The sequence below is a fragment of the Anthonomus grandis genome, chromosome 14 (assembly GCF_022605725.1).
Source record: "Anthonomus grandis grandis chromosome 14, icAntGran1.3, whole genome shotgun sequence".
NCBI lineage: Eukaryota > Metazoa > Arthropoda > Insecta > Coleoptera > Curculionidae > Anthonomus > Anthonomus grandis.
Window position 1 is genome coordinate 5753783 of NC_065559.1, and position 24566 is coordinate 5778348.

Here is a 24566-nt window from a genome sequence, read left to right on the forward strand (position 1 = left end):
TCAAAACCTCGTCTTTTCCCAGTTGGTTTTCAGGGGAGTTAAAGTACTTGATCCAGCAAAAGAAAATTTCACATAAAAAATATCAGTCTAGTCATACTGTTGCAGACTACGAAGTCTTTTCAGATCTTAGAGCTAGGTGCAAAACTCTAACGGAGACTTGTTACCAGAACTTTATTTCAAGAGTTTGCAGGTTGTGAACAAATTGCAGAGGGGTTTGCCAGGTTTTTTTCTACTGTCTATAATAGAGATAATAATGTCTTACCTTCTCGGCAGGCTGGTGTAAACATGACTATTCCAAATCCTAAATTATCTATTGGATTAATTTTTGATAAGATCTTTCGATTACCCCTTAAACTTAGTGCTGGCCCTGATGGTATACCCAATTATTTTTTGAGAAAATGTGTATGTGCCCTCTCTTATCCCCTCTTTATTTTATTCAGTAGGTCTTTAGTCTTGACAGTTTTTCCATCCCAGTGGAAACTCAGTTTTATTACGCCTATATTTAAATGTGGTGCTGCTAATGAAATGATCAATTACAGGAGTGTGTGTGTACAGTCTGCCATTCCAAAACTCCTAGACAGTCTTATTTATGACCAAATTAATTTTTATTGCAAAGAACTTCTGTTAAGTGAACAGCATGGCTTCAGTCATGGCAAGTCTGCTATTACAAACTTGTTGCTGTATCAGGGTGCTCTGTTAGATACTTTGGAGAGAGGTGAACAATTGGATGTAATATATACAGACTTTTCCAAGGCATTTGACAGTGTCAACCATAGCTTATTACTAGAAAAATTGAGACTTTTTGGTTTTTCAGATTGTTTGGTGGCCTAGTTTGCAAGTTTTCTTTCTGACAGATTTCAGCAGGTACAAATTGGGGATGCTAGGTCGCATCTTATCAGTGTGACCTCTGGGGTTCCACAGGGTGGTCATTGTTCTCCCCTGTTGTTCAATATTTTCATTAATGATATTTTGGTTTGCTTTAAAAATAGTAATTTTTTGTTATTTGCCGATGATTTAAAGTTTTATAGGGTGATCAGTTCAGAACAAGACATGGTTCTCTTGCAAGATGATCTGAATAGATTGTGTGAATGGTATGTATTGGTAATAGTTTGGCTCTGAATGTGGGTAAATGCAGTTACATTAGTTTTTACAAAAGAAACAAACGGGTAATTTCCTCCTATACTATTGATAATGTTAATCTTAGGTACACTGAAGTAGTAAAGGACCTTGGTATCTTTTTTGATGAACAATTGAATTTTAATACCCATGTAAATACTATTATAACTAAAGCATCTAAGGTCCTTGTAAGAATCTGTCGGTTGAAACTTGCAAAAGGTTGTACATATCACTTGTTGTCTCTTTGTTGGAGTATGGATCAATAATTTGGTCTCCTCGGTACATGAATAATTGTATGGCACTGGAGAGGGTTCAAAATAAATTTCTACGATTCTGCCTTTATAAACTTTGCATTTCAGTTCCTAATGACCATTGTTATGATGAAGCAATGAACTTGCTGAATATGCGGAGTTTACTTAAGAGACGCACTGAGAATGATTTGGTGTTTATTTATAAACTTTTGAATGGCCTTGTGATTTGTCCCGAACTACTTAATAGGATTTCATTTAATATTCCACACCGTAATCTGAGGGTAAATCGATTGTTTTCTTTGCCTTATCATCGTACCAACTATGCTATGCACTCGCCTGTCGAAAGTACCTTGAGGCTGGTAAACTCTACTGGAATTGAAGTTTTGGGAATTTCCTTATTGCATTTTAGGAGTCTTATTAAGAGCTTGTAGGATTTTGTTTTTTGAATTAATTTTGCTCCATGATTAATAATTTGAAATACATTTGATCATTGTCATTGATAATAATATATTTTGTTTTTTCTTAGCTGATTTTGCATTGTTAACTGTTCAGATTTTGAGAGAATATTGTTACTACTTGTTAAACAGTTTAATTATCCTTGGTATTAAGTTTAAGTCTGATAATTATTGTTAATTAGTAATTAGTGGTTAGGTAGTATAGCTTTAATTTCTTTTTCAGAAATATATATATTTTTTGTAATGGGGTTGATCCCGTGTATTGATTAAAATAAAAAATAAAAAAAAATAAATAAAACTTAATACAGTAGAAAGAAAAGGAAATTCACTTAACTTCAACAAAGCATTGATATCAGAGACAATATTTTCATTGACCTGTACTTAATGTATGCATGTTTAAGGACTGATACACCAACTTCGTACTAGTTCTGTAATGCAAATTTAATAATGTTTTTATTACACAATTTCGGAGGGTTCGAATTTTGTTAAATTTAGTTGTACATGCTACACTCCACACAGGAATTAAATACCTCATAATTGGCAACGAATTTGCATTTTAGTTGTATAACTAAGAAACTTCCTACATCAAATAAATACTTGTTTAGGTCCACATGTAGATTCTCTGAATCTCATGGTTTCTAATTTATCCAACAATAAGTCCTAACTTATGTTATCAAAGGCTTTATGCAGATAAGTGAAAATAGCAACAATTACTTTTCCCAAATCAAGGTTATTGCAATTCAATTAAGTTTTCTAAGGTTCATTGAATATATATTCCTCTAACATTGCTGGTTTGATTTTGTGTTATTAACTTTCTTCTGTGACACATGTACTTTTTTCATAAATTTTCTGCAGTCAGTTAACTACATTAGTATTTCAGGCTATAATTCTAAAGAAATATGTTTATATTATATTATAAAAACTTAATTATCTCAAAATTCTTTCTTGAGAACTACAAATTTTTACAATCATCTTAAGGTCACTAAAATAAGACACTTAAAGCTCTTAAAATTATTATTTATTTCTTAGGTATTTTTTGATGATCAGGAACCCGAAACATAGAACCATGTCCCGGAACAATAAAATCTGCAATTTCAAGTATTTTTTGCCTATTTTTTCTCTGTAACTCCTCACTATCAGAACCTGCTGAAATCCAGATGGACTCATCACTTAAATCTTCTTCTTTTTCAAACAAATCTCCCGTAATAGCATAAACCCCCTTGTCATTTTTAAATATTACAGTCACATCTTGCAAAGTATGTCCTGGCGTAGGCACCACTGAGCATCCCTCAAAAATTTTATATTCATCCCCTTGGCTAAAATCTGTTGATAAGAAGTATTTGTCCCTTTGTGATATACTAAAGCCAACAATGTGAATTGCATTTCTAAATAGATAGTTGCAGCCTATGTGGTCTGAATGTCCATGAGTACAGATTACATAATTTATATCACTGGGAGAGAGGCAATTTTCTTTTAAAGCCTCTACAAGTTTGGGACCATCCCAGGATGTCATTGTATCAATTATGCAATTTATGGGGCCTTTTATTAATGTACAGCTGCAGTTTGCCTCCATTATATTATCTTTAAGGACGGAGAAACCAGGAAAGAGAACTTTTATTTGGAAAGTATCTGTAGTCATAATAAATAAGTTATTGAAATTTATGTTACTTATACAGGGCTCTTAGATGGCGTATCTGACTAGTACCCAAGATTTTGCTAAAAATTTTAATTTGGGACTAAATTTAGGTGAGAACATTCAGGTTCTTAAGCTTTTAGAGGGTTTTTATTGCTTTTATCGAAATTTACACACATTAAAGGCCTTAACTTTCAATGCGTTATAGAGTAAATAAATTAGAGGAGCTTCCTTTCCTTCAGGAAATTATGATATTTGTTTGTAAGCCAACCTTTTTGATTTTGAAACCTGAAAAACTGAAAATAATAAGGAACATAAAACATTGAGGTTAGGATACCGAAAAACAAGCAAAAAAACTTATAGGTTAGAACCATGGAGGCCAAACAAGGAATGGGAAGTTAAATCTGTTAAGCGGTCTTCTCACTAAGCTACGATTTTGTTGCATGCGACAACGAAATTGATCATGTTCAACAATAATGTATTCATTGACTTTTTAATATCCTAGAAGAAAATAAACTAATAATAATTATGGCTTTATTTTTAAATTACACGATTTACAAAAAGGCGAAGTTGAAGATACGCTTCCTTACTTAACCTACGGATATCTAATAGACTTACAAGTGATTCCTTAGTTTTAAAGAAATAATAAAAAAATAAAATTATGGGAGATACATTTTTAGACCGTGGTATGAAATGATAACAAGGAAACTCTAGAAAGGTGATAATAAGATAATGACAAGCAGGAAAGATTAAGAAAACATGAACGCAAGATTAGGGATGAAGCAAGAAGCACACAATATCATACAATTTCAGGTAAAATATTTAAAAGTGCATTTAGATTTGTTATAGGGAAGGAGCGTAAGCCTTCCTGGAACTTTGTTATGAGCGAAACCAGATAAATAAACGATCGTTCAAATACACTAATTTTGCGAAAAGGTAGGGTTATTGTAAATTTATGCCGTAAATCCAGATTACGATATTACATATTTCCTTCATATTCAACCACCCAATTTCGCCGAGCTTCCTACACTCTATGATACCGCCTAATACTACTCATTAATCGCATACAGCAACTCTGAAAGTTACCTTAGGTCCCACTCCAATAAGCTTGGACCATAAACAACATCACAAAAGTTAAATTAGTAGTAAGCTATCACAAAGAGTATTGCAGAACTAGTACGAAGTTGGTGTATCAGTCCTTAAACATTTATCCATTAAGTACAGGTCATTGAAAATATTGTCTCTGATATCAATGCTTTTTTTAAGTGAATTTCCTTTATTTCTATCCTCAATTAAGTATTTAATACTTGTCTTTGATTGAAAATTATTTTTAGAAAAAATCTCAGATGTACATTAAGCATCAACCTCAGATTTGTTGCCGTTGCGAAGCATTTAACTGTTTACTATGTTTGACTATATTATACAGGGCCAAAGAGAAGTGGTAAGTATACATTTTTTAGGATTAAGTTCCAAACAATTATTAGAGATGATCCTCAAGACATTAAGACACTTGTTTAACATTGGCTTCCAAAATATTCCTTATGAAAAAATATATAGATCTGGGTGTCATTAGCATAATTACAAAATATTAAACGAAGGCGTGCTTAAGTTTAGTAGTTATTTGGAACGTATACAAATATTTGGGTAAAAAGTAAGAATCACAAAATAGATCGCTAGCATCAAGCTCCATTTATTGTGATCTACCTGACAGACTAATGAGCTGAGCATTAAGCATTAAGCAAGCATTGTCTCCAAAACGAAAAAGTGTCAACAACAAACTATGAATTATGGCTTTTAAAAAGTCAAAAGTACCAATACCGTAAGCTTATCCTAGTGGCTATCAAAGTCGCATTACAATTGTTGTTGTTGTTGTTGTTGGCAATATAGTTATAGGTCTGAGATCTTTTAGTTCGCTTGGGAAGAGAACTTTCGGAACTGGAAGATTAATACGAGGCATTCCATGAATTTGGAAAAGTGTTAGTCTGCAGATGTTTACTAAATGAATAGTAGTACACTAATATGGAAAAGCCAATCTCATCTGTTCCTATGGCTTCTGTTTTTATATTAAAAAGGGCAGTACCTCCTCCGTAGTTGCCAATGAAATCTCCAACACGGTAATGTCCTGTTTTTTGTTTTGCAGATATAAATCTCCTGTATTTGGATCCAGAGTCGATGACCCCCGGTACTAACAAAGTATTATCTTATATCATCCTTAGTAGTCAAGTCTTCAGGGACAAGAGTAGAACTTTTTGAGAAGGCATTAAGCTCCCTCACAAGTTTCCAGTTATTCTTTGAATTACTAATGCATAGATGGTTATTTATTGGGCATCAACACCAATGATAATGTCAATGATATATGGAAACTGTTCCAGAACCAGCTCAGTAAAGGTATAAACCAACTATTTAATCCAAGTACGAATGTCAGATCCAGAAAACAGCGATGGATCACTGACGAAATAATAGAACTCATGGAACAACGAAAAAGACTCAAACATAATACGATCGTATATAGGAATAAACAGAGGAAAATTCTGAACAAGATCCGGGACAAGAGAAATGGAAGACCTGGAAAAGAATCATTACATTTTCAACATATACAAGAAAGTTGCTGAGAAAAACTACTAATATACTGGTTGATATTATAATCAGACTAATCATTGACGAACATGAGGTTCTTGAAGCCTGAAGGGGATTTATAGCTGAACTATTTGATGCCAACAGATCAGATCAAACAAATATCACTGATAGCGTGGAAGGTTCAGAAATCCTAAAGTCCAAAATACTATATAGCAAACACTCTGCAAAATCTAAAAAAGCAACCGAACCGTTGAAATTTGTAGATACCGCCATCTATGTGTAGCACACAAACCCGATAACGCTTTAATAAGTGCCTTCCTTCTTATTTCATGTTCTACGGTATTCTTCTTCCAAATGTCAGCAAAACAATTTCTAAAGATGCTTATACACGAAGCGATTTGCGCCTGCGACCATTTTATCGCGACTACTGCTGCTTGCAACAGCCTTCCTGTTCTCGACTCTCGATTTTGTTATTTAGTATGATCGCGTGATGACGACATGCGATAGTCGCTTATGTACCGATTGCTTTATTATAACCTAGAAATTTTAAATTTTTCATTTTAGGTTATAATATTTTAACCCCTTTGCTATCATTGTTATGAAAACTCGTTAATAATGTTTACAAATTGTAAAAAAGTCCTTATTCCTTTATCAAAATATAGAAGGTACAGCGACACTAAAAGTGTATTACAAATAATAGAAAAAGGACAAATTGGGCAAAAAGTTTTCGTCAAGGTAAGGCTTTTATATCACCACAAAAAGAAAAAACTCATAAGACCCCATCACAAATCCAAGAATAGGTAAATTATTTACTTTAGCCTAAAAAAAAAATAAATTTACAATAACACTTTTAGGGCTGGATAAAATCAATTAGGAAACAGAAAACAGGCACTTTTTTAGACTTCAATGATGGCTCGACAATGCAGAACTTACAACTTGTTATATTGCATAGCCTGGATACCAAAATAAGTGTTGGCTCATCTGTATCTGCAACTGGAGTATTACAGAAATCACCCAAAGGACAAAATGAAATAACTGCTGACAAGGTAAAACTTGTTGGGGAATGTGACCTTGCGAAAGGTTTGTTATTAACTGAAATCAAAATTTAGCAGAGCAGCTTTGTTAATATAGTTAACAGATATTAAGAAAAATGCAGGATTCATATGACTTTTATTAGTGTCTAGTTGTAGCTCATATTATTTTATATCAGTTTCCTAGTAAAGCTGCCCTACTAAATTTTTGTCTCAATAAATTTCAATTATTTTATCTAATTAATTTTTATATCTTCATGAAGGTTATCCATTTGCCCCTAGAAAATCTTACGAACCGAAGTACATAAGGGAATATCTGCATTTAAGACCTCGCACAAGAAAATTTGCGTCACTTTTAAGAATAAGGCATGCAGCAACTCTGGCAATACATCAATATCTCGATAAAAATGGTTATTTTAACATACACACTCCTATTATTACCTCAAACGATTGCGAAGGGGCTGGAGAAATATTTAAGGTGATGCCAGATAATGAACAATTAAAAAAATCTATGGTTAAAGAAAATCAACCATTAGATTCAGCCTATTTTGATGGTAAGGCCTATTTAACTGTTTCTGGTCAGTTACATTTAGAGGCTGCCGCCCATTCTCTGAATAAGGTGTATTGTTTTGGACCAACATTCAGAGCTGAAAATTCTAGATCTCGACTTCACTTGTCAGAGTTTTACATGCTCGAGCTTGAACAAGCATTTATGGAGAAACTGGATGATTTGTTGGATATTGTCGAAGACCTTGTAAAAAATGTCACTACGGTATTATTGCAGAACAACCAAGGTGATATTGAGATGTGTAGAGGGAAGAAACTGGATGATTCATGGGTGAATAAGGAATTTGTTAGGATACAACATTCAGAGGCTCTTGATATACTGACGAATAAGTTAAATAAAGTTGTTAAGCCAAATGTAGGAATTTCCAAGGAGCATGAACTTGCTTTGACAGAATATTTTGAAAATGTTCCAGTTTTTGTCACAAATTGGCCCTTAGAAGAAAAACCTTTTTATATGAAAGGCATTTCAAATAATAAGGTAAGAATAGGCCTAAAGATTGTTGTATTAAATAGAATATATTAGTATTTAATAACTTTTAAATTCATTTAACCAGTGTACCAGTGTAGATTAACCACTTATTTAGATTGTGTATCGCAAAGTAAATACTCGCCGATCTACTATAATTTTTAAGTAGTTTCTGAAGAAAATGGAATAAATTTCCAATATGTGCTTTTAGCCATAATATCTCTTTTATATAATCAATAGAATATAATTTAATACTTTGTGTAGGCTTTTCTTAAGCAGAATTTGCAAATAATTTAAAAAGGGCAAACATATTTAACAAACTCTTTTCCTATTAAAGGTCACATGCTAAGAAAAAGGAATGTTAATTAGTGGTGATATTAAGACTAATCCATACTTTTTGATACATAAATTGAGTTTTATAAACCTTTTTCTCAAAAGTTATTCAACTATACATTCTAAAACATTTTCTCTAAACAATAATATTTTTTTCTATAGGCTTACTCCTATACATTTTTATCGTTCATTTTTAAAAAAAAATTAAGTTTAAATCCTAATCTGTATATATGTAGATGATAACCATAATAACACCTCTAACAGCATTTGATAAATGAATATATGTTCCTAAAACTGTTAATGGAAAAATAAAATTTACAGGAATTTTTTTAGATTTTTTAAGATAAACTTTTGGTTAATTATAGTTTTACCATCTGTTTGTTTATTGAGGGCCAAAATGTATTGTTCAGCATTGAAATTTGGTAGTCCTTGGCCATTGACTACCCGGTCCACAAGTGTTTAGATGAAATCAACCAATAATGTTGCTTTTACACATAAATCTAAGATAAAGATCTTGGAGCAATATCCAGTCAGAGTTTAACTTTCATTCCGAAAACATTGTGAGCCGAGTATTCAAAACGCTAGATTTTATATTTTGCCATAGTAAGTGCTGTGCAAACCCTATATAATTGATGAAAAAGAAAGCATTCAATAAATACAAGCACAGATAAGAATTATTACCTAGATACAAAGCATTATCTTTCATTTGCAATGTGAGCAGAGAAAGAAGCTTTTATGACTTTTAAGTAGTTGAAGCATGTTGAAAAAAACTTTGTCAAAATTAAATGTTCGGGAGCATTCATTGAAAGCAGTCTTTTGACATACGCAATCTAAGGGAAGTTATTCCTGTTGTCATGCTGCTTAAAATTCTTACTCTTCTAACACTCTCTTAGCCTATAGTCAAATTTATCACTTTAAAATAATCAAAATGCAAATAATCAACAAATAGGATATAACGTGTTGTTATTTAGCATTAACTATATTGCATTCTTGTTGCCTAAGATTTTTTATCTTTGGAAACAGGGATGTACACCGATATGGAAAACTGCATTGGTGCGACCTCTTCCCAAGGCAGAAAGGTCTACCTTATTGGATGAGCTTTTTTTAATCCGTAGAAAAATGACAGAGTTGTTGGTATCAGATGATCAATGACTTTGTTGCACCTAGACTCATATTACCTTCAATTCAGTTCGGTTTCAGGGCTTGTCATAGTATATCAACAACACTTCACGTACATCACACATACAGCAAGGGTACTAGTGACATCTCCAAAAAGATGAATGCCTCACTTCTTTCCTGTCTTGTATTGCTAGACTGCAACAAGGCATTTGATCTCATCAGCCAGTCTAGTTTTAGAAAGAGTAAAAGTACCACTATCGCCATTTCAGACTTAGTTGATTACCTGTTAAATGCTTTTAATAACTTGCAATATGGCAGTGTCTTGTTCGGCGATCTGAGCAAGGCATTCGCCTGTGTTCCCCATAACATATTGCTGCAAAAACTTTCTAAATATGGACTCAGTCCCAACAGTGTTAAACTTCTCGCTTCCTATCTGGCCAATAGAGATCAGATGGTAAGTGTTGGTGGGGTGTCATCAGCAAAAAGTGGGATAACCATAGGTGTTCCCCAAGGATCTGTTTTGGGGCCTATCCTCTTTTTGATCTATATAAAACTGAACCATCTGGTAAATTCACCATTTTTGCTGATGACACAACAGTGGCATGTGCCGAAAATACTCTTGAGATCGTGGAGAGGAAATTGAGAGTATTGCAGGGGGGAATTCAGGAATGGTTTAACATGAACCGATTGCATCTCAACGCAGACAAGACCAACAAAGGTATTTTTACTCTGAGACCAGCTAACATATCAAAGGATTTTTCTATTAAGTTTCTGGGAGTTTTATTGGATCCTCTACTTCACTGGCATTCCCACATTAATATTGTTGCCGGAAGGCTAAAAACATCTATATATGCCCTTCGTCGCCTAGCTGGATGTTTATCTGAATCTGGCTTAAGAACAGCCTATTTTGGCACCTTCCATCCCATAGCCACATATGCTATTCTAGCGTGGAGTCATGCCCCACAAACAAAAAGGTTGTTTTCACTACAAAGAAGGGCAATCAGAATTATGGGTAGGCTGGGTTGCAGGATGAAGGGAATACTTACCCTACCTTCCGTATATATATTGGAAAATCTTTTATGGGTACACAGGAATAGGGATCGGTATAAAGTACATGGTGATATACACAACTATGGTACTAGAAACATAAATAGGCTAGTTCTAATTTACTGACGCTTAACAAGGTGTCAGAGTGGTCTCGGATTTCTAGCTATTAAGTTATATAATAAACTTCCTACCGACTATGTGGATTTAGATTTGGAACGTTTTAAGAATAAAATAAAACAAATTCTAGTCTCTGATGCCTTCTATTTAACTGAAGAGTTTTCTGTGATATTGAGTACCTACCTATATATTGCATTTTATTTAAGACATATTGTGATTGTGTATTATTCATAGTATGTATATCAATCATTGTGTTTTGGTTTCAATGAGTTTTATGTAGTGTTTTAGGAAAAATTTTATTATCAATTTTTATAAACAGTCACCCTATTTTTTAATTTTTTAACTTTGTAATTCTTGACTTGTGTGAATACTATTTTGTATATTGGCATTAATAAATTGATTGATTGATTGATCAATTTTGAGTTGTTGACAAGACCTGATCTTCATATTCAAGCTGGTGGAGAATTTGCTGCTGGAACTTCTAAACTTTAACATTCCTGTAGGACACATATAACACCTGCGATCGCAATTTATTCAGCATTCTTTGCCATTGGACAACCTATGGGTACCGTTATCACATATCGAGCGTGCAACATCATTAGAATTAAAATGATGCTGCAGGCTTGATTTTAATGTCTCAAAAACATGTTTAAGCCAGTGTGGCATCTTGATAATAATTGCATAAACTTCTGCATGTATTTACCATAGTTTTTAGTTAAAAAAATTATTTTCGTACTTTCCAGCATCAACTGTATAATTAATTTTCAGGTAGCAGCATTTGACTTATTAGCTCCCAATATTGGAGAAATAGCAGGCGGCAGTTTGCGCGAAAACGACTATGACCAGCTGAAATCCAAAATATCTTCAAGCAATCCGCATCTCGAATGGTATTTGGATCTTCGAAAGTTCGGTAGCGTCCCGACCGGCGGATTTGGTTTGGGATTTGAGCGATACATTCAATTTATTTTAGGCATCGATTCAATTAAAGATTGCATACCTTTTCCTAGATGGCCACACAACTGTTCATTGTAAATTCTAATATAAGAATAGTAAATAAAGTTGATTTACCGCCAGTTAATTAGAATTATCTTTGTTGTTTGTTCGTTATTAATGTTCTTTTACAATAATAACGATAATGACTTATTAATTAATGGAAAAAATTGAATTCATTTATTGGGAAAATCTTTTAATCAACATGTTATATACGTGCAGTGTAACATGCAGCAGATTATACAAGGTTAAAAAGGTCCATAGTTTTCTGTCTGAATAATGTGTTTTTTACTGAGTCAAGTTCTTTATGCCACCCTAATATTTTTGTTACTTAAAACGTTTCGAAGTGTAACGAAATACGTACTAAACGTTGTCTCCATAAACAACCGAATATTACTACTATATTTGGGGAGATACCCTTTGATTAATTAATTGAGTCTTTGTATCGTCAATTTGTCATAATAATGAAAACACTTAAGAACAGAGAAATTACATAGCAGATCAGACTATTCTTCGAATTTTGCGGAGATCACAACATGATGATAACAAACACATGGTACAGATCACATAAATGAAGACTATATACTTGGAGAGATCTAGGAGATAATCCAGCACACATTATAAGATACATTTTTTGATTGTCCAAACATAAAAAAATAAAGAAACGGAGAAGCACTACGTAATCATTATTAGCTCTAGTTAGGAATTTTGAATGAAACTGTACTGAAAATAATGGAACTGACCGGAACTGTGTTTCAATAGTTTAAAAAGAAAATAAATTGATGGATTATTTTCGTCTTTCCAATGCTTACAGACCGATTAGCGGACACATATTATCATAAGTGACTATTATAAAGCAAAAGTTTGCAGAACTTCTGAATTTTTTCTTACGGTCGATGTGTACGTTACAAATAGGAGACCATAAGATACAATTATATTTTAAAATACTGTTAGACTATTTGTATAAAACATTTTATGGCCTTGTCACTTATTTCGTTACAATTTCTTTTTGTTGGTCAAAAATTACACCTAGCTTAGATCATTCACTGTATCAACACATTCTTTAATGTATAGTTATATTTAAAGGGAACTTTCTTACAATGAAATGAGATAACTTTACATTTTTTAATATTAAGATTTAGAAAGTTTTCGGTGAACGATTCGGAGCAGTCTTTATCAGATTCAATGGTATTAAAGAATTTTAAATCGTCAGCATATAAATGACAGTCAGCTTCATTTTTATAGAAGAGGAATAAAATCCAATGGTAACCCAGAGTTCACTCGAATTTCTCTTCAAGTTGCTCTACATGGTTTAATTTTTTCGGTACGATTATTAAACATGTTTTTATTCAATTAAGGTATAATCTATGTATTCTATGAATGAAAGTTTTTCTATTAATAGCCCATGAGACACACACTATCGAAGGCTTTTTGGAGATCGGTGTAAACGACCTCAATCTGATAGCCTTCCTCAATATTACTATTTCAAAATTCTTGAACCTCTGCCAGATGTGTAGTTGCTGACCTGCCCTTGTAAAATCCATGTTGTTTAGGAGAAATGTGTGTTCTAAAGGTGTTAAAAATTTCATCAGTCAAGATTGAGTCCAGAATTGTGGAAAGCAAGGAGACGCCGCTGGATTTTTTAATATCAGTTTTGCATCAATTTTTAAATATAGGCAAGAGTGTTGGTAGTTTCCAACATGTGAAATATGAGGATGTATAAAATGACTTGGTCAGCAAAAGTATTAGTTATCTCTTCAGGATGATTATATATTAATTAAGAAAAGATTTAAGAACTGTGTAAACCGAGTTACAACCTATCCTGGAGCGGCCGTTGAATCTGACCATAAGCCACCCACACTAAAGTCAAACTAAGAAATAACACCCAACACAATGAATTCAAACTGGCAGAAAGCAATAAGTATTTGCGAAAGACCTGAATAATTGCATAAAGGAAATAAAAACAGATGAGAGCCAGGATGCAGCTTGGATATCTTATAAGGAACTAACAAATAACTTTATTTGGTGACGGTTAAAGATTTGTTAAAATTTTCGAATGGAATTTGGTGCGAAAATTATCAGAGTTCCGTCGTATCATCGGATCATCGTTTGACGGATGCATGAAAAATCACCCTTGGTATCTAATGCAAGGCCTTAATATAGAACTCAGTAATAAATAGTAAAAACAATAAAAATGACAATGAGTCAATGAGGAAATCTTACAAACTGACAACAATGAATCTTAATAAAATTTCTTTATTATATGTTTAAATTGAAAATATAATTTGCAGAGGACTTTTATTAACGTTGCATCAAAATATTCCTATTTATTAATTTATTGTTCATAAAATAAATTATTAACAAAATTTGTATTAAATGTATTAATGTAAAAATTTAGATGTTTCATCAAGTGATTACTGTTGATCTTTTTTTTAATAAAATAATAATAATAATGTAACGATATTAACAGTCGAACAGTCATTAGAAGCATTTAGTTCATCGCCTAGACCCGAAGGTGGAACAAGGAAAGAACGAGCGACAGGCATGCTTCGCGACATGTTAAGACACACGTGGAGAGTTGGCAAATGTTCCGGAACAAAGCTCTACCTAATAAATAAGATGCCCTCGCCACTAGAAGGCCAGTTCAAATATAAATATTGGCGCGACTTTTAAATTGAAAGAAATAGTAGGTAATAAATACAGTCCAAATAAATGTTTCCAGTAGTCTTCATTTTATTCTATACATGAAAATAATTGTGTTATAAGTGTGTAATAAATTAGTTGATTATTTTTGGGTATTGAGTGTTTCAATTCACACCTAAAACAAATAAGTTTATAACTGAACATACTGAGAACCGAAGAAACAAAAATATATGGCATTCGAACTATTCCACCTCATGGAGTGAAGGCGACAATATAAAACAAACCCAGAAGAATATAAAAGGTGACAAAAAGAAATAAAACAAAAAATTAGTATCGACCAGAACAACAACTGGTGTGAGGAAACTCAAACGCCTCATGAAATATTTATCAGCGTCAGTTTGAGAGGCGGCTGCAAAAACAAACGATTAGTCATCTAGGGAGAAGACAACTGGCCTTAGGTTGTGAAGGACTAGAGTCTACCATCACCTAGTGAGGTATTTGAAGATACGTAATGGTGAGTTAGACCTGAAACATGTCTACCACACGCAGTTGGAACACTGGCATATCCAGATGCATAGGAAGAATCATGGAACGTTTGACAGTTCAAGCATTTTTTGAGGGACTCCGCGATGGTTAAATGAGGCAGGCCTTATTACTGCCACATCCACTTAAGTTAGTAGACACGGGCCCTTGACGACTTTGAGGAATCGGTCAAGCGGATCATTACGTAGGTTTATGGAGGACGTAGCTACCAGCACCGGAAGTTAGAGTGCCAGAAATATGGTAAAGCAGGTTACATAAAAAAACACTGGCCAGAAGGCGCTAGTGCCACTCCCGCTAGTCTAAGAAAGGTCGATGCGAAGGGATGATCGTCGACCTGTACTTCGCAAGCCGTATCAAGAAGATCCTGTCGGAGAAAGATGACAGTTGTTAAGAAGAAGAAGAAGAAATGAGGACCTTATGAGAGACCAACAGGAAAATCCCTATATCCACATAGTACTAATTTGGATAAGAAGAAGCCAACTTGGGAAGAAGTTGCCAAGTATTCTCCCAATGTCAAGTCATTTGAACACAATATGGAAAAAGCACTCCCTAATTTCTTGAAGATGCACTCCTGAGACAGAAAATAGTTGACGATTTGCCGTCGTGAAGGCAAAGTTACGTAATTCGCGAGGAAGTAATTTGTTACTTACTCCAGTCATTTAAAGGCATTTCTTATATCTCTTAGGTATTTGATGAAGTCTAGAAAGAAGCTTTCAACTGCTTAATCTTGATGAGAATCGACTCCAAATTTCTGGATGAATTGAGAAATATGTTCAACTAAATACGTGGAATTGAAGATAAAAGTCACCAAATGTCAGGCATTTGAATCAATGATGAGGAGGGAAGTAATTTCTTAGCATTATTCATTAAACCATTTCTCTTCGAATCCAAATGTCAAAAATGAACTCACTTCTCATGCACAACTCGGTCATGATGACAAGAATCTTCTCTAAGGCGACTATTCTTCAAACTAAACTCTGTAAACTTAGAGCAAAAGCTTTAATAAATTAATTTCCTATAATTTCAAATATCTCACATCTTTATGTTCTTCGACTTTTCCTTTGTTATTTCCGTTTTACAATTCCTATCTGTTATTGTCTCTTGTTAATGCTATATTCCACGTTCGTCATTATAATAGGTATCACCCTTGAATTTTAAAAACCATTACCTAAAAGATTTATACTTTTTTTTCCCTCGATTTGGGGAACCTACATAGAATATTCATTCAAAATGTAAATTTTTAAAGGTTATATATTTCAAAATCTAAATATGTATTAAGGTAGTTACGAGAAAAAGTGAAGAACACTAAAGTAATTTTATTTTATTTGATGTCTTTAGCAATATCAGTGGTGGATCCCCCATTAGGAGAATGGGATGAGTTGGTCAATAAGCCCTAAATAAAATAAAAAATTCTGAAACAAAAATAAATAATAATAAATTACTTCAGAAGCAAAATTCTCCCAACAATATAAAAGTAGGTAATAAACAATGGCTTCAAATACCAAGAAAAAACTTAGCAAAGAATATCAGACTCCAAGAATTTGAAGCAGATAAGAAACGACTTTAATACCTCAAGAATAGACATATCTACTACTAGACTATCTAGTATACAGAAAATTGCTCCAAATTGTTGAATCATAAGGAAGCTCCTTAATTCAAATACCTGGAATAAAATTGGAATCATGAAACATCGGGGTAATAGCGTAGGAGCTCTACGGCTGTAACCTTTCTGAACATTCAGTGAATATCTGTAGACGTCTTCTGGTCGGCTGTGTAGACTAGAGATAAAAAGAGACGAAAGCAGGAGACGAGGAGACGGAATGATAAAAATTAAAACTAGATGAGATGTCTACACTTTTTCTCAACAGTGTCCCTCTTATTATTCTTAGAAGTGCTGCTCTTACTAGACATACACTATACCGATATATAAGATGTTAATATGATGGGTTCAATATTTTTTTAATGAGGATTTATTTTTAATGGGTAATATGAAGTTATGATATGATACAACGAGATCAAATAAGATGAGATTATATTAAATAAGATGAAATGATGAAAAACTTGAGTGATTCAATATCAAAAACAGCAAGCAATCCAAAGGATGAAAGGAAATTAAAACAAACGAGTTAAAGCAATATAAGATTTTTATGGAAACCTTAGGATCCACGATCCACTCTATTTTCTCCCTTGACGAGATATCATAAAGAAGTGAAAAGACATAATTAACGACATTAGGAGTCAGAAAGAAAAATAGAGGTAAGATGAAGGGAAAAGAAAGTAGGAAATTCCTCAAGTAAAATGTGTACACTTTTTATTACAGCAGTGCTTATGTGGTAATGAGTTGTCTACACTTTTTACTATAGCAGCGTTCATTTCTCCCTTGGCGAGACGAGGTTAGAGTCTATTGTATTATCTCCTTTGACGAGACGATATGGTATGAGATGAAAGGATACCAGAGATGACGTCTTGGAAATTTGAAGTAGATATCAACACTTTTTAATACGGTAGAGTTCATATTCTTATGAGACTACTCTATTGCGAATTTGTGGAAGTTGATCCTTTGAGTTTAATACGTTGGCACGCATAATTATCCAAACAGGACCAGATAAAATGAAATTAATTTTCAAAATCACTGTTGAGATTAAAAATTGAAAATATTTTCTACTTTTTATTTGTTTACTACGGAAGAAAAGAGACAAATAGAGATGACAAAAGATGAGATGGAAAGACTGACAAGCAGATATGAGATGAGGTCTTGGAACTCCTAAGTTCCAATCTTTCAAGAGAAGAAAAGAGAGCCCACCTAAAATGAAGAAATAACCACTTTTCCTCTCGTAGTCTTCAAAGCAGTGCCGTATTTGCGGGTTATGTTAAATTTTACTATATTTCCTTTCTGTTTAGTGTTTAATTCCTACTCCTGTTCTTTGCCTGTCTTTTAATGTACTCGGCTTTATTTTGTAATAATTAAATCCAATATTATTACACTAAGATTTTATTTTGCTGCCTGAAATATTACCCGAACTTTTGTTTATAAAGTATACAAACACTATAAACAAGTGATCAAATCTTTAAAACAAAATGTCGCCTTTACTAAGCAAATTGTATATATAAAGTAATCAAATAACAGGTAAATACACTTTATAGTAGGTATGTACTTCATATATGTAGCACATAATATATGTAGAATATATCAGTGGGTAGTTTACTTGTCGGGGAGTGCCGGCGAGGTCTGTGCATTGGCATGGAACAAAACACGAAGTTACAGAATGAAAATTTAGTTTACCGATAACGAAACATTAGCAACAAAAGAAGGAAACGCGTCAATCTAGTTTTCAGGAGGGAGAGATATATTTAATCATATTTATAAATGAACTTGTAAAGTATGCGGGCATGAAAACCGAGCAGAGGGAGTGGATCCCCCTTAAAATTTTAATTGGGTAGGCTATTAAGTGAGTGAATGGTTGGTTATTAAGTTCTTACTTTTTAAATAGTGGTTTGAAAGAAACTTGATTTTATTAAAGAATTAACATTGTAGCAATAACATAGCATTGCAACTACAATTGCTTTTTAGATCAGAGTGGATCGGTTGAATGCATGAGTTGTTTTCCATTAAAATGTAAGTTAGTACTGCCAAAGCCAATCGGTCAGAGTACATCAAAATGGTTTCACGAGTATCTCAGAGATATGAGGGACATGCTTTGTTTTTTGAGACAGCTTAACACACTTTGCCCAAACTTTAGTTACTTCTGGAACTGTTCGCACTTACCAAAGTAGATGGTACCGAGAAAGATAAAAATCAGGTCCTACTAAACTGAAAGGGTTGCTTCCCTCAGCTCATAACCATCCTTTCGATTATTTGACAGGCAGTTCAGTGCACCCATCTTTTATTTTACTGAGGTGACCCATGGTCAAGTTTCTCAACTGATTAATGGTTTAAAAAATATTAAAAATAATGATCCTTTTGATCTAAACACCATGAAAAACTTGATTATAGTAGCACTAATCAATAAGTTAATCAATTTGGCAATTTTATCAGGCCTAATTCCCTTAAAACTGCCAGGGTTCCATACGAAGGGTCCAAAGTCGATTGTTTAGAATCTATAATAAAGAAATAAGGTATGACTTTAACTTCCTAGAAATTATAAGAAACACCTTCAAATGGCTTCAACTGCCTGGAATTAATAAGACATTACTTCTGTCCTCGTCATCTGGAGTAAGTAAGAATTGCGCTTTTAGCTGCGTAGCATTATTAACAAATTCATTTAAATGCCTGGCATTTGGTGATTTGTTTTCAATTCCAGGCATTTGAACTAGTCAGTACTTATAATTTTCAGGAACATAATAGACGAAGGGTCCTGTTTACTTCACAATCTTTATTTCAAGAATCCCGACGCGTTTCGGTTTTTAAACCATTGTCAAGGGAAAAATGTACATATTGTAATGTTATGTGTGTGCCGCTTTTTTAACCTTCTTATGGACATTTTGTGATAATATAATTTTTCCATTGACATTGTTTAGAAACCGAAACGCGTCGGGATTCTTGAAATAAAGATTGTGAAGTAAACAGGACCCCCCGTTTATTATTTTTCTTTGCACTTCATAAAATATCATGTAAGAATTGACTTTAAAAAGTAATAAAGAATTGACATATGGAATCATCAACTGCCTGTAAATTATAAGAAATGCCTTCAAATGGCTTCCACTGCTTGGAATTAATAAGACATTACCCACTTCTGTCCTCTTCATCTGAAGTGAGTAATAATTACGCTCTTAGCTGCGTGGAATTATTAACAAATTGATTCAAATGCCTGACATTTGATGATTTTTGTTTTCTTATACCTATTCTTTCTTAAATATATTTAAACCAAACTACGAAAATAAGAGTACAAAAACCGATCCACAGATACCTTCAATGTATGTAAAGGGTCCACTAGGGCTATGTCACCAAGGAGAGAAAGGAGAAGAATTAAGATTAACGGAATTCTTAGCAACAATATATACGATATCATCCCCTCAATGCCAAAACCACGAATGTGCAAATTTTCGCCTATATGCCAAAACAACGAATGTGCTCTTTTAAAGAAAATATGTAAATAAAAAAAATAAAAATCAATATAAATTTAATTTGCAACTCGAACAGAGGTCAATCCTAATTATACATCAGCACTCTAAAAAAAGGGTATATTTTTAGTGCTCATTCCAATATTAATGGGGGGTTTTCTCAAAACTACAAATTTGCACATTCGCGGTTTTGGCATTGGAGGGACGATATGGCAATTCTAGCACCAACTTTAGAGAAACTCCAGCAAATGATGCATATAGGATAGATGCCATGGGTAAACGAATAAGAAACAAATAAATCTTTATGCAGCGAGGAGTACAGCAAGAAGACATCATCTCTCCAAAGTTATTTACGACTCTTTTGGAGCATACTTGTAAGAGGACCGACTTATAAGAATAGGATATCAACATAAATGAAGAGAACCTCAGTTTTTGAGAAATGCATGTGACATGGTCCTCATAGCCGATCGCATATGGATGATGCAATGGCAATGTTGGAAAAGCTCTGTCACGCTTCCCTCGAGGTCGGACTAAAAATCAACATGACCAAGACACAAATAATGACGAATCTGCTAAACCGTAAGTTTTGTTGCTCAGAAAGATATTGAGCAGACTACTACTAAACCTGGGCAGCCTTGGGTATTCTAAATTATAAATTTAAATCGGACTTGCCAGTATGCCTCTGATTTATGGCGCGTAAACATTTTAGGCAAGATCTCCATAACTCAGATGAAGAAATTTAGACCAGGGAGAATCGACGTTATAGAAAGAATTGCTATATTAAAATGGAATTGGGCAGGACACATTTCCAGATTATCTGACAACAGATGGACAAGACATATTGTCCAGTGGAGGCCAAAGTATGAAGTTTTCGCAGTAGAGGCAGCTCACCTTGGACTTGCGTATTATTAGCAGTTGGATGCAGGACGCACAAAATAAAGTCATAGACACGTATTCAATAAAGTACTAAACAGTAGTACAGAACATATCTAAAGGAAGAAAAGTTTCCTATCTCGTCCATATCCTTAGAGCAGGCAAATATTACAATAATAATAATAGAGGGTCGTTGAGATTTAGGAAGAAAGCAAAACTCCTGTTCAGTGGGAAATCACTTGTCTATGTTTGATTTGATAGTCCAGGAGCAAAAGGTCTAACTACTTAGGGTAATATTAAAAGAGATATTAATGATCCAGAGAGTCTAGGTAGAAGGTGGAGGATGCCAGTAGAGTTTGGAATCCAGGGTAACACTTAGAAATCCTATTGTCCGTTCGAAGTGTTTTTAGTTATCATACTTTATTCAATTTTTCATGAATGAATTGATTTTAGAATCGGTTTTATTGCTTCCGGGGTTTTGAAGTGATTTCTCACTAATTTCCAGAAATTTGAAATAAATTCTCATATTTTCCTAGAATCTGAAATAATTTCTCATATTTCCAGGAATTTGAAGGAGTTTTTCAGGTTTCCAGAAATTTAAAGGAATTTTACACGTTTTTCGCAATTTAGGCGTCAATTTTATTCTTCAAGGATTTTGAAGTGATTTTTCAATATTTTCCAGGAATTTGAAATAATTATTCATAATTTCCAGGAATTTGATTGAATATTATTTATATTGCCAGGAATTTAAAATAATTTCTCGTATTTCAAGACATTTTTCATGTTTTTTCTGATTTCCAAATCAGTTTAATTTATCCAGAATTTTGAAGAGACATACGGGACTGGTATAACATACGCGACGCATCCACCATATTTCGAAGAGCCGAAAACGACACTCTAGAGTCTACACAATGTATAAAGAGTACAGAGCATCGACAATGTGCGGCTAAGCATAAGGCACCACAAAAAGAAGAGCGTTTGATTGCCTCGAAAATATGAATTACTCCGACATTCGAAATAAATTTAAATACCTGGAATAAAATAAAAAATGGCTGGAACAAGGTAAGACATTTGTTTTAATGCCAAATTGAATTTTTCGAATCGTAGCAAATTTGAAAATAGTGCGAATCCTAGAAGACTTTTTTATTACGATTTTTGTTTCTTGCTATTGCGTGAAGTACCTTATATATGTACAGTTTAAGTAATTGATGAAAGTAAAAAATTATAGAAAGAGTTAGGTACTTTTTATTCGGAAATTAATTGCCACTTGCCAGGAAGAAATGTCTTCGTCTTTATCTTTAAAGAATGTCTGTCTATCTTTAAAGAAAATAGAAAATTACTTAATTCTGATGCATTCTAAGTAACTGAAAAAATCACAAAACAACTGACCTTTTAATGGGTATTCAACTGCCTGGAAGAAATATCTTCATTTACGTCTTATTCCAGATAATTGAATATTTTTTTAAATTAAAATCCAGGTACCAACCGTTCACTAGAAAAAATATTAACTGTCTTGTACCTACTGTGCTTGGAAGCAATGACCAAATCAGGGCGCTCTCCTCCCTTGCTGATGCTATAAATAATTCTTTTATGACTGCAGCCTAAGAGGGGGATGCTCTAAATTTTTGATAAATGGTAAGATATACTAATGATTTGGATAGTCTGATCGTCTTAATTTGTGTCTGAGATGAATTATGGAAACAGATTCTCAAAAGGACACAGGGTCTTGAAGAATCAATTGGTTTGTATGTTGCTGCCATTAGTAAATTGTTTGATGACAACTTGAGATTGAAAGTTCTTAAATTCAACATTCTTCCATTTTATCAAATATGTACCTCCTAAGCCTGGAGATCTTTTATTCTATTAGAAAATATAAATATCATCCTACTAGAAAATCGAAATATTTAGTCGTTAAAGAGATGTGTGTGGTCCCTGCAACTTCTTTGAGTAGTCAGGAAAAAGCCTCTCATTGTTGACTTAGCCAAATATTGTACATTTGGTATTGCAAACACTAAGAATTTGAAATTGCAGTTGTTGGAAGGATCGGTTAAATCTAAGTGCTGTGAAAATAAAACACCCGATAAAGAACAAAATATAATTTATTGATAATGATACAGAGCAGATACATTTATTACAAAATATAAATAATATGATACATGTATTGCGCGTCCCGCTAAGGCCACCATATGAAGCGCATGCCAAAATAGACATACTAGTCTCTCTATATAACTAAATATTGCAAAAAAAAAGATATAAATAATAAGTTACATATAAATTATAATAAAAAATAACTACATAACATAAACGCATTGAAAAAATAAGAAACACGCAAATTAAATAATGGTTTAAATAACAAAAAATCTTATTCTCTCATCGGTCCACAAGGCACACAAGAAGACAAAAAAAATAATGAGGTGAAAATAAAAAAAAAATAATAAAATAAATAAACTCAATCACGGAATGTTAAGAAATCAAGACCGATGACTGAAACTAAACCTAATTTGCACATTCACAAATAAATCAACATTCATATATAAAAAAACACGCCTTTAACTATATTATATTTAATATTATTTTAAAATCACACAATATCAAAATCACTCCGCCCCATGGCGAGATTTAACTGTAATATAAATAAGACACTGAAAAATTAAATAAAAAAAACGTTCTGAGTGAGGTCGCCCATTTTTTTTTTTTTTAATAGTCTGGGAAGCACTAAGAAAGCATCAAATCGTTGAGCGCGAGGAGTTGAGTGGTTGACAGTCTATTAAATACAGGCAATCGTTGATCGTCCAAGGGACCAGGAGAATGTAACTCTGGCTCGCTGCTAAAGAATGAACTCATCGAGGAAGTAGGAGATTGGCTCAAACTGCACGGTGGACTGGGACTATCCAACGAGAGCGTCGGACTTAACGCGGCAGGACGTGGCCTTTGTGCTGTCCCAGATATCAACGCGGGACTACCGGGAGCCCCTGGAGATTTTTGCATCGATTGAATAGCCTCGTCTTGATTATGCACAAAATGACATCTGGGACCGTAAGGACAGAATCCGACCGTGTGGTAAGTCCGACACAGTTCCGTCTTGTATTTCGGGTGTCTCGCTAAGTTGCGCAACTCGGCGAACCCGTGCGCGAACTGACATTTATCGCCGTATTTACAAACCCCGAACTCCTCGAAGGGTCGACAAAGTTCGGTTTTGTAGCGTGAGGTGTTAACGGTGGTAGCGGTGATCGCTGCTTGGGGGGCGACCATGCCAGGAGCTGGAGCTGACTGTGTTCTTTCGAGACGTCTGTGTTGTTGCGTGAGGTTCCCCAAAAGCATGGCCGCTAGTTGGTTTTGATTTGCGGTCACTGGTGTTGAGGTCATCCTGGTCAGGGTTAGGCGCACTGTGGAGCCCACAGCCAGGTGCTGATCGGAATTCATGCCGTTCTGGAATTAGAAGAATTTATTTCGGTTAAATTGCTCATTAAGCACAATGAGTTTCAATACCACTTATAAAAAAAAAGTTAACACACTAGTATTGGGTAAATATAGACGGACTAATTGAGACATAATATTTTTGACCTTTCCCAATTTGTTTCACAATATTTATTATTAGGTTTTAAGTAATATGACGAAGTCGTAACATAAGTGGTCACTTTCATTTTGTGAGCGTCAACGTGTCCTTCTGTTTCGCAACAGCTGTATAACACTGATGCATTATGCATACGTAAATGTTCGCATTATTATCATAGCAAACCGATA

The 24566-nt window shown here is 33.8% G+C and overlaps 4 protein-coding genes across 5 annotated transcripts in view; 2 read left to right on the forward strand and 2 right to left on the reverse strand.

Annotated features, from left to right (window-relative positions):
• The window catches only part of LOC126744793 (kynurenine/alpha-aminoadipate aminotransferase, mitochondrial-like), a 411884-nt gene that overhangs the window by 27296 nt on the left and 360022 nt on the right, over positions 1-24566 (forward strand). The gene's annotated exons all lie outside the window — the stretch shown is intronic.
• On the reverse strand, positions 2824-3781 carry LOC126744806 (metallo-beta-lactamase domain-containing protein 1). The gene has a single exon (XM_050452368.1). The coding sequence runs from the start codon at positions 3459-3461 to the stop codon at positions 2841-2843; it is 621 nt and encodes a 206-aa protein (XP_050308325.1). The 5' UTR covers positions 3462-3781; the 3' UTR covers positions 2824-2840.
• Positions 6578-11785, forward strand: LOC126744791 (probable asparagine--tRNA ligase, mitochondrial). Its single transcript, XM_050452349.1, has 4 exons — positions 6578-6767; positions 6887-7112; positions 7327-8108; positions 11481-11785. Exons 1-4 carry the CDS (start codon positions 6648-6650, stop codon positions 11742-11744), a joined length of 1392 nt encoding a protein of 463 aa, XP_050308306.1. The 5' UTR covers positions 6578-6647; the 3' UTR covers positions 11745-11785.
• The window catches only part of LOC126744802 (protein TIS11), a 43514-nt gene continuing 41851 nt past the window's right edge, over positions 22904-24566 (reverse strand). For both annotated transcript variants that reach the window (XM_050452364.1, XM_050452363.1), the window contains exon 2: positions 22904-24251. In XM_050452364.1, coding sequence (XP_050308321.1) covers positions 23538-24251 — 714 coding nt within the window. In that variant the 3' untranslated portion in view covers positions 22904-23537. The remainder of the gene's footprint in view (positions 24252-24566) is intronic.